General features: G+C 32.3%; 1 protein-coding gene across 1 annotated transcript in view; it reads left to right on the forward strand.

Annotated features, from left to right (window-relative positions):
- Nucleotides 1–3,465: 3,465 nt before the first annotated feature.
- The window catches only part of LOC133199493 (unconventional myosin-XV-like), a 42,590-nt gene continuing 31,193 nt past the window's right edge, over nucleotides 3,466–14,862 (forward strand). The window contains exons 1-6 of the mRNA XM_061335301.1: nucleotides 3,466–3,565; nucleotides 9,929–9,992; nucleotides 10,112–10,221; nucleotides 10,352–10,426; nucleotides 11,174–11,374; nucleotides 12,193–12,256. Of these exons, the coding sequence (XP_061191285.1) occupies nucleotides 3,507–3,565; nucleotides 9,929–9,992; nucleotides 10,112–10,221; nucleotides 10,352–10,426; nucleotides 11,174–11,374; nucleotides 12,193–12,256 (573 nt within the window). The 5' untranslated portion in view covers nucleotides 3,466–3,506. The remainder of the gene's footprint in view (nucleotides 3,566–9,928; nucleotides 9,993–10,111; nucleotides 10,222–10,351; nucleotides 10,427–11,173; nucleotides 11,375–12,192; nucleotides 12,257–14,862) is intronic.

A 14,862-nucleotide genomic window follows, 5' to 3' on the forward strand; every position in this document is an offset into this window, starting at 1 on the left:
CATGTTTGTTTTTATTTATCTAACACTGTGTGGACACACAGCTCTGTAGATCAAATTGATTCTAATTGTTATATACATAGGCTGTTAAATATTGATAGACATTTAGAGATTGGCCTCAATCCATTGAATACCCAACTGTTAAATACAGGGTTAGGTAGACTTAGTGACATAACTAGAACCTAACTTCCAGAGCAGCCAACAGTCCTGATTTTTTATGACTTTTCTGCTTGAGTAGCCATTGAGCCTCTTTTTCAAAGATTAAGATTCTTCATTTGATTTTCATTGGAATTTGGGCTGTGGCAGAACTTTTTTGGAAAAGTTACAAATCATATATACTGGCAGCTTTCAATGTTATATTTAATGTTATGAAAAGATGGTCAGTTTTTTTTCTTTACTTCATGAAGTCCTTTTTTAAGAACATTGTCCAAATATACATAAATTAAAGAGCAGGGTTCTTAAGGACCCTATTTGGCCCTGTTAAATTTTAAAAAATCAAAGCTGTTCAATTTTAGGTGAAAATGCATCAAGTATCAATTGGACCATTTTTCACCACATATCTTTGATAGATGACATAATTAGCTCACCTGAGACAAAGGCTCAAGTGAGCTTTTCTGATCGAAATTTTTCCATTGTCTGTCATTGTTGTCATTAATTTTTCATAATTTCATCTTCTTCTCCAGAACCGCTGGGCCAATTTCAAGCAAACTTGGCACAGAGTATCCTCGGGTGAAGGCATTCAAGTGAAGGACCACACCCTCTTCCAAGGGGAGATAATTACAAATTAGTGAAAAATTAATGGCATCTTTTAAAAATCTTCTTCTCAAGAACCACTGGGCCAGGAAAATTGAAACTCAAGTGGAATCATCCTCAGGAAGTGTAGATTCAAATTTGTTCAAATCATGACCCCCAGGGGTAGGATGAGGCCACAATGAACAATCAAAGTTTTACATAGGAGTGTATAGGAAAAATCTTAAAAAAATCTTCTCAAGAACAGCAAAGCCATGATTAGTCATATTTATATGGAATCATCCTCAGGTAGTGTAGATTCAAGTTTCTTCAAATAATGACCCCTTGGGATAGGGTGGGGTCACAATGGATGATCAAAGTTTTACAAAAGTATATAGAAAAAAAAATCTTTAAGAATTCTTCTTCTCAAGAACAGCAAAGCTATGATTGGTCATATTTATTTGGAAGCATCCTCAGGTAGTATAGATTTATGTTTGATCAAATCATGACCCCCGGGGTTAGTGTGGGGCCACAATTGACAATCAAAGTTTTACATAGGAATATATAGGAAAAATATACTTCTCAAGAACAGCAAAGCCATGATTGGTCATATTTATATGGAAGCATCCTCAGGTAGTGTAGATTCAATTTTGTACAAATCATGACCCCAAGGGGAAGGGCAGGGCCACAATGGACGATCAAAGTTTTATGTAGGAGTATATGAGAAAAATCTCAAGAACAGCAAAGCCATGATTGGTTATTAAGTATTCGGAAGTATCCTAAAGTAGTGTAGATTCCTGTTTGTTCAAATCGTGACCTCCTGGGGATAGGGTGGGGACAAATTGATGATCAAAGTTATAAATAGGAATACATACAAATTTTTCTAAAAAATCTTCTTCGCAAGAAAAGCAAAGCCATGATTGGTCATATTTAAATGGATTCCGAAGCATCCTCAGATAATGTAGATTCAGATTTGTTCAAATCATGACCCTCGGGGATAGGGTTGGACAATAATGAAAGTTCAAACTTGTAGGAAAAAAGTCACAGTTAGTCAAAGAAATATGTAAGCATTCTTAGTAAGTGTTGTTTCAATTTTGTTCAGATCATACCCCCCCTTTTAGGGGTATGTCAGGACTGCTTATGCATTTAAGCTTTTCAATACTGAACTGATTTTTTGCTTTTTTCCTAGCCACAGTGCTCAGGTGAGTGATGTGGCCCATTGGCCTCTTGTTTTCTTAATAGTCTCTATATTATGATGTCATGAATTGCATCATTATTCCCATTTACTGATAATTTCTTCCAACATTACAAGTTTTTGTAAAATTCAAGTTGAGCCCAAACTGCAATCCAAAAAATATGTGATACTGTATACAGGGTTATTTTCACTCAGTGTTATTTTCGCCCTTTCACACTTGCAAACAATTTTGCCCCGTTTTAGATTCGCCCAGTTACAGGTCTGTTTAAGAAATGTTACTGTGTTCTTAGAATTCGCCCCGTTTTAAATTTGCCCAACTGAGAGTAGGGTGAAAGGGGCGAAAATAAAACGGGGACGAAAATTTCCCTGTACACAGTATATTAATAGAACTTTACTTAAGTTTATAAAGCATGTTATATTCATTGGATCAAAGGGTTGTGCCCATATTTTATTTTTTTGTTGAATGTACCCAATTACAAACATCAATTTTATGTAAAATTCAAGAACTTTGCAATTTCACAAAATGTTTTCCAGTTTTGTGCACTCTCAGAAGAAAGTTTCTTATATGTAACAAAAGCATCAAATCTCTACTTCATATTAATGTTTTAAATTAGACATTGGATGACAATTTATTAAGAGATCTATACAGAGCCATTTTACATATAAAGTGAACCTAGCTCATAGGTGCATGTATTAATTCAAGAAATGAAAGCTGTTTTCCCCTCTCCTCTCCATAAGTTTTCATGATGCAGTTGTCTAATACGTCCCCTGCCACTTAGAAGTCTTAAACAACTCTTAGTGAATACAAAAGATTTATGGAAATTGCAAATGCTGAGAAACATGGATGTTTCATTCTGATAAGACACTTTAAATTCAACAGATATTGTATTGTGAACAGGTATAGACACTGCAATTTAACCCGTTGGGAACATTAATTACCCGGGTATTTGTCTTGTAATGTACACAGCACAACAATACGGAGGCTACAAAACCAATTATGCAATTCTGTTCTTTAACAAGAACTGTGTTTGTAAATTTTCTTCTTTGCATTGATGTGAAAAAAATGTCATTATTGTTAAGCAGACATGGTTGGTTTTCTAAAAATCATTGAAGACAATCATTACTAGCAATATCTGTAATGGATTCCTTCCTTCTGAAAGAGGTGCATTGTCCAAAGAATTAAAAGGAATGTGATCAGACATAAGGTGAATTTGATCGATTTCTTGTCTGTATTTACTTTTATATGCAATCAGATATTGAAGTGTAAAGTGTAGTTTCTTAGGTCTATCAAAATCACTTTATCGATGTTGAGTGTTTGATAAAGAAAATGTTTGCAGTCTGTATATGCAGTTGGGTTATGGTTGATTGGAATTCTGAATACAGATAGGATGGACATATTGCATTACAACAAAAATATGTTTATGAGAACTTTACCTATACAAGAATGAATAATGAGACCTCTTTTCAAAGCAAGTGCCGATAAGAAAAGAAAGTAAATGTAAGGTACAATGTTGCTTCATTGAGTTTACTTGTGTTGCTGTTTTTCAGAGTACCAATGAGTAGTGAGTGAGAGACACAGAACAACATGGATAGCCCAGAAAACACAGAGGCGGATCATGGGATAGAGGACATGATCAATCTGAGGTGAGTCTCCTTGACCTCACTTTTCTTAAAGAGCCATAACACATTTGATAGACATTTTTACTTACTTGAGTTGTGATTTCATAAATACTTTTTTAACCAATCTTTGGGTATACAATCTTAGTTTATACATGTGTAGACTGACTAGACTCAAATTACACAATATTGATATTTAAATGTTAATACATGTAGTTCCCTTGTATGATAAATATGAAAATCATCCGTTTTGTATGGAGTATATAGTAAATATTGAGGTATGTACCTAAATGACGACAAACTGTTGCCAAAGACCAACCTTAACCAGAAAAATAGCTTTTGAATAATTGTATTTGGGTTTGACTGTTCCTCATTACATTTGGATAATTTTGGTTAAAGGTGAACTTCATATTGAAAATTATGAAAATATATATTCAATTTTCCTTCTCAAATTACATTAAGATTTAGCAATCCATCTTAAATATCTCCTTGCAATATCAATGATTTTGTGGCACAGTGGTATGATTTTTGGACAACAAATGTTGTGATACCAAATTCCAGACCAATACAATTTAGGAGTGAAACGGTTCACCGCGGTATCGATACACCGCGGTATTTTTTCTCGGTTTGATACACGGTGCAAAATCTCTAATTTTCGGTTCGGTTCATTTTTCGGTCGGGATCGTTATTCAGTCGGGTTTGGCATAAGGTAAACACGTTATTCAGTATAAATAAGTATAGAAAACGTAAATTTTTGATGACTGATAGCTTGTAAAAAAAATTTTGACAGTCAAATAATTGTAATCAATTTCTTCTAGTCAATTTGCAAATAAAATTCGTAAAATATCTGACTAGATTTAGAAAAAGAAAGCATAAAACAACGTTGAATTCGTTTCCTTCTAAGAAAAATGTATCGTATCGAAAATAACCGAACCGAGACAAAATTTTACAATACGTATCGAACCGTGAAGGAGGTGTATCGTTTCACCCCTACAATACATTCATGCCTTTCTAAATTTTTTCCTTTTCAGTGTGTATCTTTTCTTAATTTTGTTTTTAATATGTTTTATAATAATAAACATAATTTCAGAAAGTTCTGATATATACATTACACTTTGAAAGTATCTTAGGAAAAGACAGTTCTAAACTATTTCATTAATTTTACAAATTATATCTATTTATTAATTTATATTTACTGACTTTCTAAACTTAAATTTTGTCTCAAATTAGAGTAATGAACATGTAAAATAATTTTTATATGATATACTTGCACCTATGAAAATATAATACTCATCCACAAATGATATTTAATATGTTGGTTTTGAATTGAAAAGTTGTCTATAAATAGATAAGGGTGATTTCTTCTCAATTCTTGAGTAGGTTGTGTCGTTAGCAAGGCAGCTATGACTCTGCATTTAGCTCAGTCTCAAAGAACCCATTCAAGATGTATTTATCAAACTTCTTATGCTAATACATATTGGTGAGAGCTTTTCAACTGTATCAAAATTTTTTAACATTGACCTTCTGTAATGACCTTGACCTTACCTAACTATTCTTAATTTTGTGTATCTCAGTTTCAAGAAACTATTCCAGATATTTTTATCAAATTTCATATCCTGATACATACTGGTGAGAGCTATTCAACTGCATCAAAAAATTTTTACCCTGACCTTCCCTATGACATTGACCTTACTATTTTTTTTGCATTTAGCTCAGTTTCAAAGAAACTATTCAAGAAACACAAACTGATACATATTAGTTAGAACTATTTAACTGTGTCCAAAATGTATGTCCTTGACCTTACTTTCTTAAATTGCATTTAGTGCAGTTCTAAAGAAACTATTCAAGACATTTTTATATTAATGCATGCACTGATACATATTGGTGAGAACTTTAATATCAACTGTGTCCAAATTTTTTTTTTACCTTGACCTTCCTTGTGACATTTGACTTTAATATTTATTGTGTTTAAAACTTAGATTCAAAGAAACTGTTCAAGATATTTTCATCATCAAACTTCATATACAAATTGTTGAGAGTTTTTCAACTGTGTCATAATTTTATGACCTTAACCTTCCCTGTGACCTTGACCTCACAATCCCACATTTATGAAGGGAAAAATCATTATTTGGACATGAACATGTTGCATTTTACAAGCCTAACTCAGGCAGGTCAATATCTGCCTATGTTTTTCAGTAACAATTTGAAGAATACATTATTTGACATACAAGAAAATATCAAGATAAGAAGAAAATCTATCAGTAGCATACCATTAGGTATAAAATTAATACAGAGCATATTCAGGGCTCTCAATTTTTTGTAATTTGGGCCATTCAAAGGCCCTGTTCCCAATTCCAAAAAAGTGCCTTTTTTACCAATTGAATGTGTTAATTTTTCCAGTTGTCACTTCCCCCAAAAATTGAAGAACATAAATTAGTAAGATATGTAATTACTAATCTTGTATCTCAATATTAATCTATATATTGCAAAACAGAAATTAGGTTGATAACAAACACCAGAAATAAACACCATATATAATGATTTTAATGTATAATGATTTTTACAAAATTTTGAAAGGTCGCTAATTTTTGCCATTTTTATGGCCCTGTCTTCAGTCCCCCCCAAAAAAGTGGTGTGAGAGCTTAAGCCAATGTCAGCTTACCTCAAATTGGCAAAAATTTATGCTAACCCTGGTGTTGTTGTCAGAACCAGTTATGGCATCAAAGATTTTTGGAGTTGTTCTATTCTTGAGCAGCTATAGGCCCTGCCTAGGACAAAGAATTCATCTAATGATGCATACTAACAAGGTTTCCTTGGATGTTGCATCTGGTCTATTAATATTCCATATATAACTGGGAAAATAAAGTTGTAAGAGCTGACCCATTGCAAAATAACTGTAAGCCTTTCCTGACCAATTTTGCATGAAGGATACAGTAAAAGATGCGTACTAAAGTCTTGGTTTAGATGCTGCATTTGACCTTGGTTTTGCGATGAGTAACTATGGTAGTTAGAGTTTTTGAAGCAGGTCCAAATCTCAAGTAACTTGAAGCCCAAACTGAGTCAGGTGGCAATCTGAAGCATCTTGGGATACTGAACATTTTATCTTGTATTGCTTACTTGATCTATGCTTTCTATATTAATGGCAAGGTTGACATTTTTGTAGGGAGTTCTCTATCACTCTTTACTGGACCAAGCTTATATCTGTATAAAAAAAGCTAGGAATCCATTCTGGCATTGTTCTTGATGCCTAGATTTTGAAACAAAGAGGAGTTCACCTTGTTTATGTATAAAATTCATCAAAATGGGCTTTGTAATCTTTTTTCTTTAATTCTTTTTTATTCCTAAAGCTAATTTTCTCTATGATTGTCTAGACATGTGCAGGCTGAAAAAATGACCGATTTACCAAAAACTTGGATGATTTATATTGATAAATGACTTGAGCATATTTACATCATAAGTTTTATTTGAACATGCATTTCTGTAATATTGACAAGAACTTGATCTGTTGTTTAACGTTAAGAAACAAGTGCAAAGACCAAGAGTTGAAAAGAAGGAATTTCTCAGGCTTGTGAGACCTAGATGTCTTCCAGTTCACTAAACAAACCCTTTTTCTAATTGCACAAACTTTCTTTGGAATTCCATTCCTTTCAATTTAAATGCCTATCTGGTAGAATTATTCTGCAAACTTGTTGTAGATTGCAGACAGTTAATAATGTGACAGTATGCATGTAAATTACATGGTGGAAAAGAGTCTTCACAGTTGAGATAGTTTTTTTAAAAAATTTAATGAGTATACAAGGTCATATTAATTCAAAATATATGGTTTCTTAATTCATTGGTTGGCAATAAATGAATTGAAATAATGGATTACTTTAGCAATATAACTGTTTGTAAATTAATTTATTCCAGTGAACTTGTTTCCCCAGAGTGCTGAATAAGTGCTTGTCTTTGATTTTGATTATTGTTTAAACCATCCATCTATTGGTCATGCTTGAGTTTTCAAAACCATTTATTTGTAGATTAAATGAGTTAAGCCGTAAAAGGAAACTGAATCCTGCTTTCATGTATTAGTTGTCTTTTATGGAAAAACCTGTTCATCGAAAATTAATGAAAGAAAGGTACCTGAAATGATTTAGGCCAAGTTTCAAAATGTTGGTATTATAGAGGATGCAATAGAAAGTCTTTGGGGCATGACAGAGCTTTGTTGCCTGGGGTCTAAGTCCTGATCTTCATTCATAAGATGTATATACACAAGAAGGAAACATCCCAGGCCCTTGTATTGGCTGTATGAGTATCAGCATTGTTATTGTCAAAATCTGCTTATAGGTGACATCCTTAACTGTTCAGTTATGAATGAAGAGGATCCTTTTTCAAATTTTGGTTGTAGTTTGCCTCTGTTAGTTTCCTACTTGAGGAAAAGGAACAGATTGTGTTTAAATGTGTAAAATATGAAAGAAAGAGAAACCTGACTGATCGCTCCTACAAGTTAACAAAGCATTGCATGACATGGGTTCATTATATCACTTAAAGAATATCCATATCTGAAATTTTTTTGCTCTCTGATTTTGTTATGCTGTTAAAATGTATATAATAATTTCTGTGTGGCCTTTTACTACTTTGGAAGTCTGCACAGTATCATTCCAGTCTAGGGGAAGGCCTGTTTTGGGCATTGATCTAATAGTTACATTAAGGACGGCTTGTCAAAGTTCTGATTAGGCAATACAATGGATTATTGTGCTGTGCTGATAACACAGTATTATTAATTTGGATTGAAATTTCTCCTATCTAAATCAAAGCTCTTAAGTGACTTGGCTACTGGGCAGCAGTGACAAACATTTTATGAGTTGCCTTTTCTTACTGCCGTCAGTGGTAGATAGGGGGTTGTCATTGCAGTTCTATGGACTGTACACTAGATCTTCTCAAGAATTACATGGTCATTGCTCCAAACACTTCCACATTTGGCAACCATTCAAAGATTTAAAAACCATTGGGCCTATCTTATAAAAGTTGGATTGTTCATCTCTAATCCCTCCTAGAACTTTTAGAACTTGTTACATGATGTTTGAAAATAAAGAACTTATCCATTCTTTTTCATCAGATGAAGGGCACACAGGTTGAATTCTCAGAAGAGCCCTTACTTAAGAAAATATATACTGCTTCTGAATAATTAAATGACCGAGTCTGAGCTTTAGTACTATTGTACAAGCTGAGCTATTGATTTCTCTAGTATACAAAGGTGTTTCTGTCTTCATTCATTTAATCTCATATATTTTGTTAATTTTGGCTCAATTCAACTACAAGGTTAAGGAATTTGATGTTTACATAGAAACTAAAATATTTTCTTGTCAATATTTCAATTCATACTCATTCTTATTTTTAAACTTGACTAAGTTATAGAGGAAAGCTCTCAAGTGTATCTTAGAGATTGTTTTTGAAGGCAAAAATGACTTTGTCTTTATCATAGTACTAGGTGTATAGATCTGAGATTTTTCTGTGTATAAAATTATTCATTAAAAGTACACTTTATATTAAGTCATTTAATAATTTTAAAATTATGATTAACAATATTAGAAAGGAGATTTTAGTGAAAGGATAGGATAAATGATTTTGGAAAGGATTTAGAATACACTTTTAAGCCTTAATTGTTGAGGTCTATCAAATTCCATCAAATTCTGATGTCTCGAAGTTGGCCAGACTACAAAATTCTGAGAGATATCAAAGTTGATACTTGATTACAAAGTTATGAGGTGCCGTTTTGGTATTTACTGCCAAAAAGTGATATCACCTATTCGAATAGGTGATATCACCTATTCAATTGGTGTGATATCACCTATTTGAATAGGTGATATCACCTATTCAGAAGCTGAATAGGTGATATCACTTTTTCGAATAGGTGATATCACCTATTCAAATAGGTGATAGCACTTTTTGGCAGTAAATACCAAAACAGCACCTCATACAAAGTACTATTTGACTGCAGACTCACTATAATAAATCCACGGGGTTTTGACTAGATTTGTTATACTAGTATTCTCAAAGTTTAACTGTATGTACATGCATTACTGTAAAATTCATGGGGGCAAATTTTTGTGGTTTGAGAAAAAAATATTTGATTGAGGGGATTTGGTTTCATAGTTGAAGAAGCAATGGTAGACAAACGTGTTGCTGTAGTTTGAAAGTTAAGCATTTCATCAAGGACATGAATTCTCCCCATACCACGAAAACAACAAAAATTAAAACCCCATAAAAATTAGTGATTTTACATTACCTCACTGCCTCACTGAGTACAGTAAATCTAAATAAATAAACTCTGAAGTAACATAGGTGAAAGTTTGTTATTGTTCTGGGTGTTGGGATTAACTGACCTTAAATCTTTTCTTTGCATTGTAGTGTCCTTGATGAGAGTGTCATTCTGAGAAACTTAAAGATCAGATATGAGAGGGAACTCATCTATGTAAGTTTTTCTTCCAATTACTATACTCTTCTTATGTATAATTTAGCAAGAATTTTTCCATGTATACACAAAATTTTGTCAGAATCTTTATAATACAAAGTTTTTGCCCTTTGTTATAGACCTTCACAGGAAGTATCCTGGTATCGGTCAATCCGTACAAAATGTTCAACATCTATGGACTGGACATGGTCAAGAAGTATGAGGGACAACCACTGGGAACTCTGCCTCCGTATGTTACAAAGATTGAGATGAATATGAGAAATTTTAGTTTTTGAATTTATCAATTTGAAGATTTTTTATATACTGTCGAATATATATATCTGTATCTAGAATTTGTAATTTTTTTTAATGTTTTGCAGACATCTTTTTGCCATCGGAAGTGCTTCCTATGGAAAGATGATGAAAGAATTGGAAAATCAAGTTTTAGTTATCAGGTCAGGATTTTTGCAAATTTTTAACATGTTGACAACCACCTTGTAAAACAAGTTGTTTAGCATCAGCCATTATCTCATTACAAATTAGAAATTTAAACATGGACCAAAAAGTGACCCAGAGAAAGGGTGTAGTTAAAAAGGTGACCCAGAGAAAGGGTGTAGTTAAAAAGGTGACCCAGAGAAAGGGTGTAGTTAAAAAGGTGACCCAGAGAAAGGGTGTAGTTAAAAAGGTGACCATTAAACCACACAGTGAACTTAATTTGAAATTCAAAGTAACAATATTTGTGCTAATTCATGCAAAAGTTGCTTTTGTCTTAAAACACCTGACAATGGAGGGCAGCAGGGTTATGACACAATAGAATCCCTGATGAGATAGATTTTATTATTTCATTGTGATTTAAATAATTGTACATCATTATTTTGATAAAAATAACTTTATTGGTTGTAAACTAAGTGATTCTGCCTGAGAAATTAATTACTGATCATACAAGTAGCATCATGCACAAAATTGTTTTTGCAGTTAAATTGGTTAAGTGTATTTTTAGCTTGTCATTAGTGCATTGTCATTACTGTCTATAAAGAACATCAAAACATCAATTCCGAAATTTCAAAGTGCAGGGTGATTTCTTGTTTGAAATCTTAAAATATTTTCACATTCCTCCACCTTAAAAAAATGCTGGTAAGTTCAAGATTATTTGATGTTTTAGGATATCAATGGATGTTGATGGTGATGTTTTTATGTTTCAGTGGGGAGTCCGGGGCTGGTAAAACAGAAGCTACCAAGTTAATCATGCAGTATCTAGCTGCCGTCAACAAGTCGGGTAACAATCTTATCACAGAGCAAATCCTAGAGGCTAACCCACTACTTGAGTCATTTGGTAACGCAAAAACAATACGGAATGACAACTCTAGTCGATTCGGGAAATACATAGAAGTTTTCTTTAAAGAGTGAGTTTTTAAAAAAACAAAAGAAAAAGAACTGAAATAGCATGATCCATATTGCACACTTATCATTTACCTCCTGGATAGAATGAAAGACAAGCAGGGGTCGTAGTTCATCCTTAATAAATTTAAATTGTACGTTTGAAGATTTGTACTTTGTTGCATGACTCACTTGCATTTTCATAAGAACTGAAAAGTGGAAATTTATTTTCAGATCAGGAAGTGCCCTTATAAATTGTACAATTGACATTGTGAGGTCCAAACATGTTCATTTTGAACTGTTAAAACCTTGGTCCCATAGTTCCCTCCACTGGTTACTTATCTCTAACTCTTTTTAATAATTTTGTTTTTCTGACTTTGATGTGATGTCATGAGAAAGATTTCCTGTTGTCTACAATACAACAAATGTTTTATTTTAGAAAGGAATGAATCTTAGATGTTTTTGTGATTAGGAAATTTATTTGCATTCACCTTTCATCCTTTGAACTGACCCACCCACTATGAAGCTTTGATGCTCATCCAAAATTGAAAAAAAAATATACACAAGATACAAAATCTACCAAACAAGATTGTTGTGTTGTGAAGTCATCTATTAGATCTAATGTGAAATTGGAAATTTTTTGTAAAGATTTCCTTTTTATGAAGTATAGGATAATTATGGTGTTTGAAGATTTTTTTTACATGAAAGTCAATAGATATAATGGCATAAGAAATATTAACAGGGTGAAAGAAATGAAATTGGCTCAGCATGTCGTCAGCAAAATTCAAATTATCAAAAATGTTTTGAAATGGTTTGTTAAAAAGAGTATGGTTTGTTATTACAGCGGGTCGATTGTTGGAGCTCGCATGCTGGAATACCTTCTGGAAAAGTCACGCATGGTGTCACAGGTAAAGATGACATACAAAAAAACATGTGTTACCTTGTCAGGCCATATGAATTCATAGACATAACTTAATATTACATTGCAATTCACGTATACTTAACTGTTATTTTGCAACATTACAAATGAACTGAAAAACGGATATGAAAAAAGCTAAAAAAGGAAAGTAAGTGATGGTCATAATGCAAGATATATGTGTATTATGTAATTTACTTGAACTCAGGTAAATCAGAAATGTGAAAAGAAAAATGAACATTTTATATGTTATCTTGGATTGCATACAAATTGGTTTGTACACTGCAGTGTATAGAAACATGATTGATTGGGGTAAAACTTAGAAATAGGTAGAGTGTTACTGAATACTTGGTTCTCTAAAACTAACTACACTGATCGTGTAGGAAAGTGTGGAAAAATATGCTGAATAGTAGATAAGGTCTGATAGGATTCCAGGTAGGCATGTCTTACATGGACAGGTATTTGGGGTCTGCACCATCTGAGAATTGTATTTTTATTGTCATATTCCTTCAAGACAATGTTTTCTTATGGATATTTTTGTCTATGTAATGCAAATTATAAAAGCTCTGTCCAGTGCAAAGTTTAATGCAACCTTGCATGTTGTTGGGAAAATTGTAATCTGAATCATTTTATCAGGAGCAGAAAACAATGTCTGGCATTTATTTTGTTCTTCAACCTTCAATTAAGTTCAAATAAGGAATTCTTACCAACAAAACGTTTCTCTAGTTCAGGAATGTTATGAATGCCTCATTTATCTTGTTGACCATTGGCAGGTGCTCTTTAATAGAGTCAAATGTGATAAATATTTTGTTAATGGTCTGATGATGGACAGTAGATGTAATGATATCAAAACAATTTAGGTCTATCGAGACATTTATAATACATTTTTTAAAAGTAGTGAGGAAGGTTGTTCCATCTTTATATTTAAACAATGTACCTTACACTATACTGATCAAGCTTTAGAATTGTTATTGTTCCTAGTGTACTTGTAGAAATGATTTTTGAAACAACATAAAACAATCCAAATTAAAAAAAAATAAGAACAAACAAACAAACATAAAAATAAACAGCAAAATCAAGACATAATTGTTTTTATGGTCAATAGAAATATCCAGATTTCATGAAACACAATCATAGTACTCTAATCAGAAAATTGCATATTTTGTGCAAGTACGTGTACCAGAATCGTAATGCAAAGATAGAAAGGACTTAAATTTGTAATGACAGAAATCTTTGCTTCTGTATCTCTCTATTCATATTTGCATTACAGTCTGACCATTTCATTCAGTTACAACATTATCCTGTTATTCATTTAATATTCTTGTGAAGTAGATGACTGATTGTTGTGGAATGTACAATAATCAAAAGTTCAAGTGTATGTATACAAAGGGGGATTAATTATTCTGACCAAATACATATGTAATTCTGAATCTTGTGTATATGCATTTTAAACATCTCTGACATTCATGCTTCTATGATTTTATGAGGTAAAGAAATTTAAATAGGAAAACTGCCCGGAGGCTGATGAAAAGATTAAAGATGATCAGAGAATGAATAAGATAAAACAATAAAGGAATGTTTACAAGGCAAAAAATTAAATCATAAACAAAAATTTTAATAGTTATAAATCCTTATTTAAAATCATAAAACTTAAATACTACATCTGTCAACTTTTTATGGGTGGGCCCTCAGGGAGGTATGTTGTTCTGACATAGTTTTTTAATATATTTGTAACATCCAGGTAAATTGTGCTTCTTTTTGTGTTCTGTAAAAGATCACCTGAATAATGTTGCAATAAATCACATGAATTAGTCATACTTTTGTTTATAATTTCATCTCAAATAATTATTTATGCTCTTAACTTTTATGATGAGGTTGTCAACTTAACTGTTGTTTTAAACATGTCCATTGAATTAATTTAAAAATAAATCTGAATATTTTAGAACAGAAATGTAAAATTTGCAGCAACAAAAGCAGTTTCAGATAGGACATTATGGATTGGAATTTAACAGAGAAATTTTGAACATCAATCAAAATGTGCAGATGTACACATTGTACATCAGAAATGACAACTAGCAACATATTTTAGTGATTCTGTCTTTTTTTTATATAACCATGCAGTATATGAAAAAAATGAGGTTTGGACAGACCTGCATTTTGTAATAAAACATTGGCATAAAACCATTATTCCATTTTATCAAAATCTTTTAAAGAACAAGATATGGTAAAGGTCAAATTTGGTTCCTCATTTGCCATAAAATTTGAATGCAATGAAAATTTGATACCTCAAATTAAACAGCAAAAAGAAAAATACATTGATATCAAAACTAGTAATTTTTTTTTATATTCAGCATACACAGAGTCGAGAAGGTTACAAAATAGAACAAATCTTTCATTATTTTATTTCGATGGTTTTTATTTTGAAAACCACAGAGTTAAGTGTGCTGATGTTTGTGATTCAGACTCAGGTTGTAACAACTACTACTGGAAAAAAGTAAACTCAGACATTGCTTGATGTGCACTTTCTATTGTCTGCAGCATAAAATACCCTTAGGCTAGAATTACTGGAAAATCCTCAGGATTCAGGAAATTCTAAAA

Source organism: Saccostrea echinata, unplaced genomic scaffold, assembly GCF_033153115.1.
Source record: "Saccostrea echinata isolate AGI-Se365-2 ecotype Australia unplaced genomic scaffold, CSIRO_AGI_Sech_v1 ptg000034l, whole genome shotgun sequence".
In the NCBI taxonomy this organism is placed as follows: domain Eukaryota; kingdom Metazoa; phylum Mollusca; class Bivalvia; order Ostreida; family Ostreidae; genus Saccostrea; species Saccostrea echinata.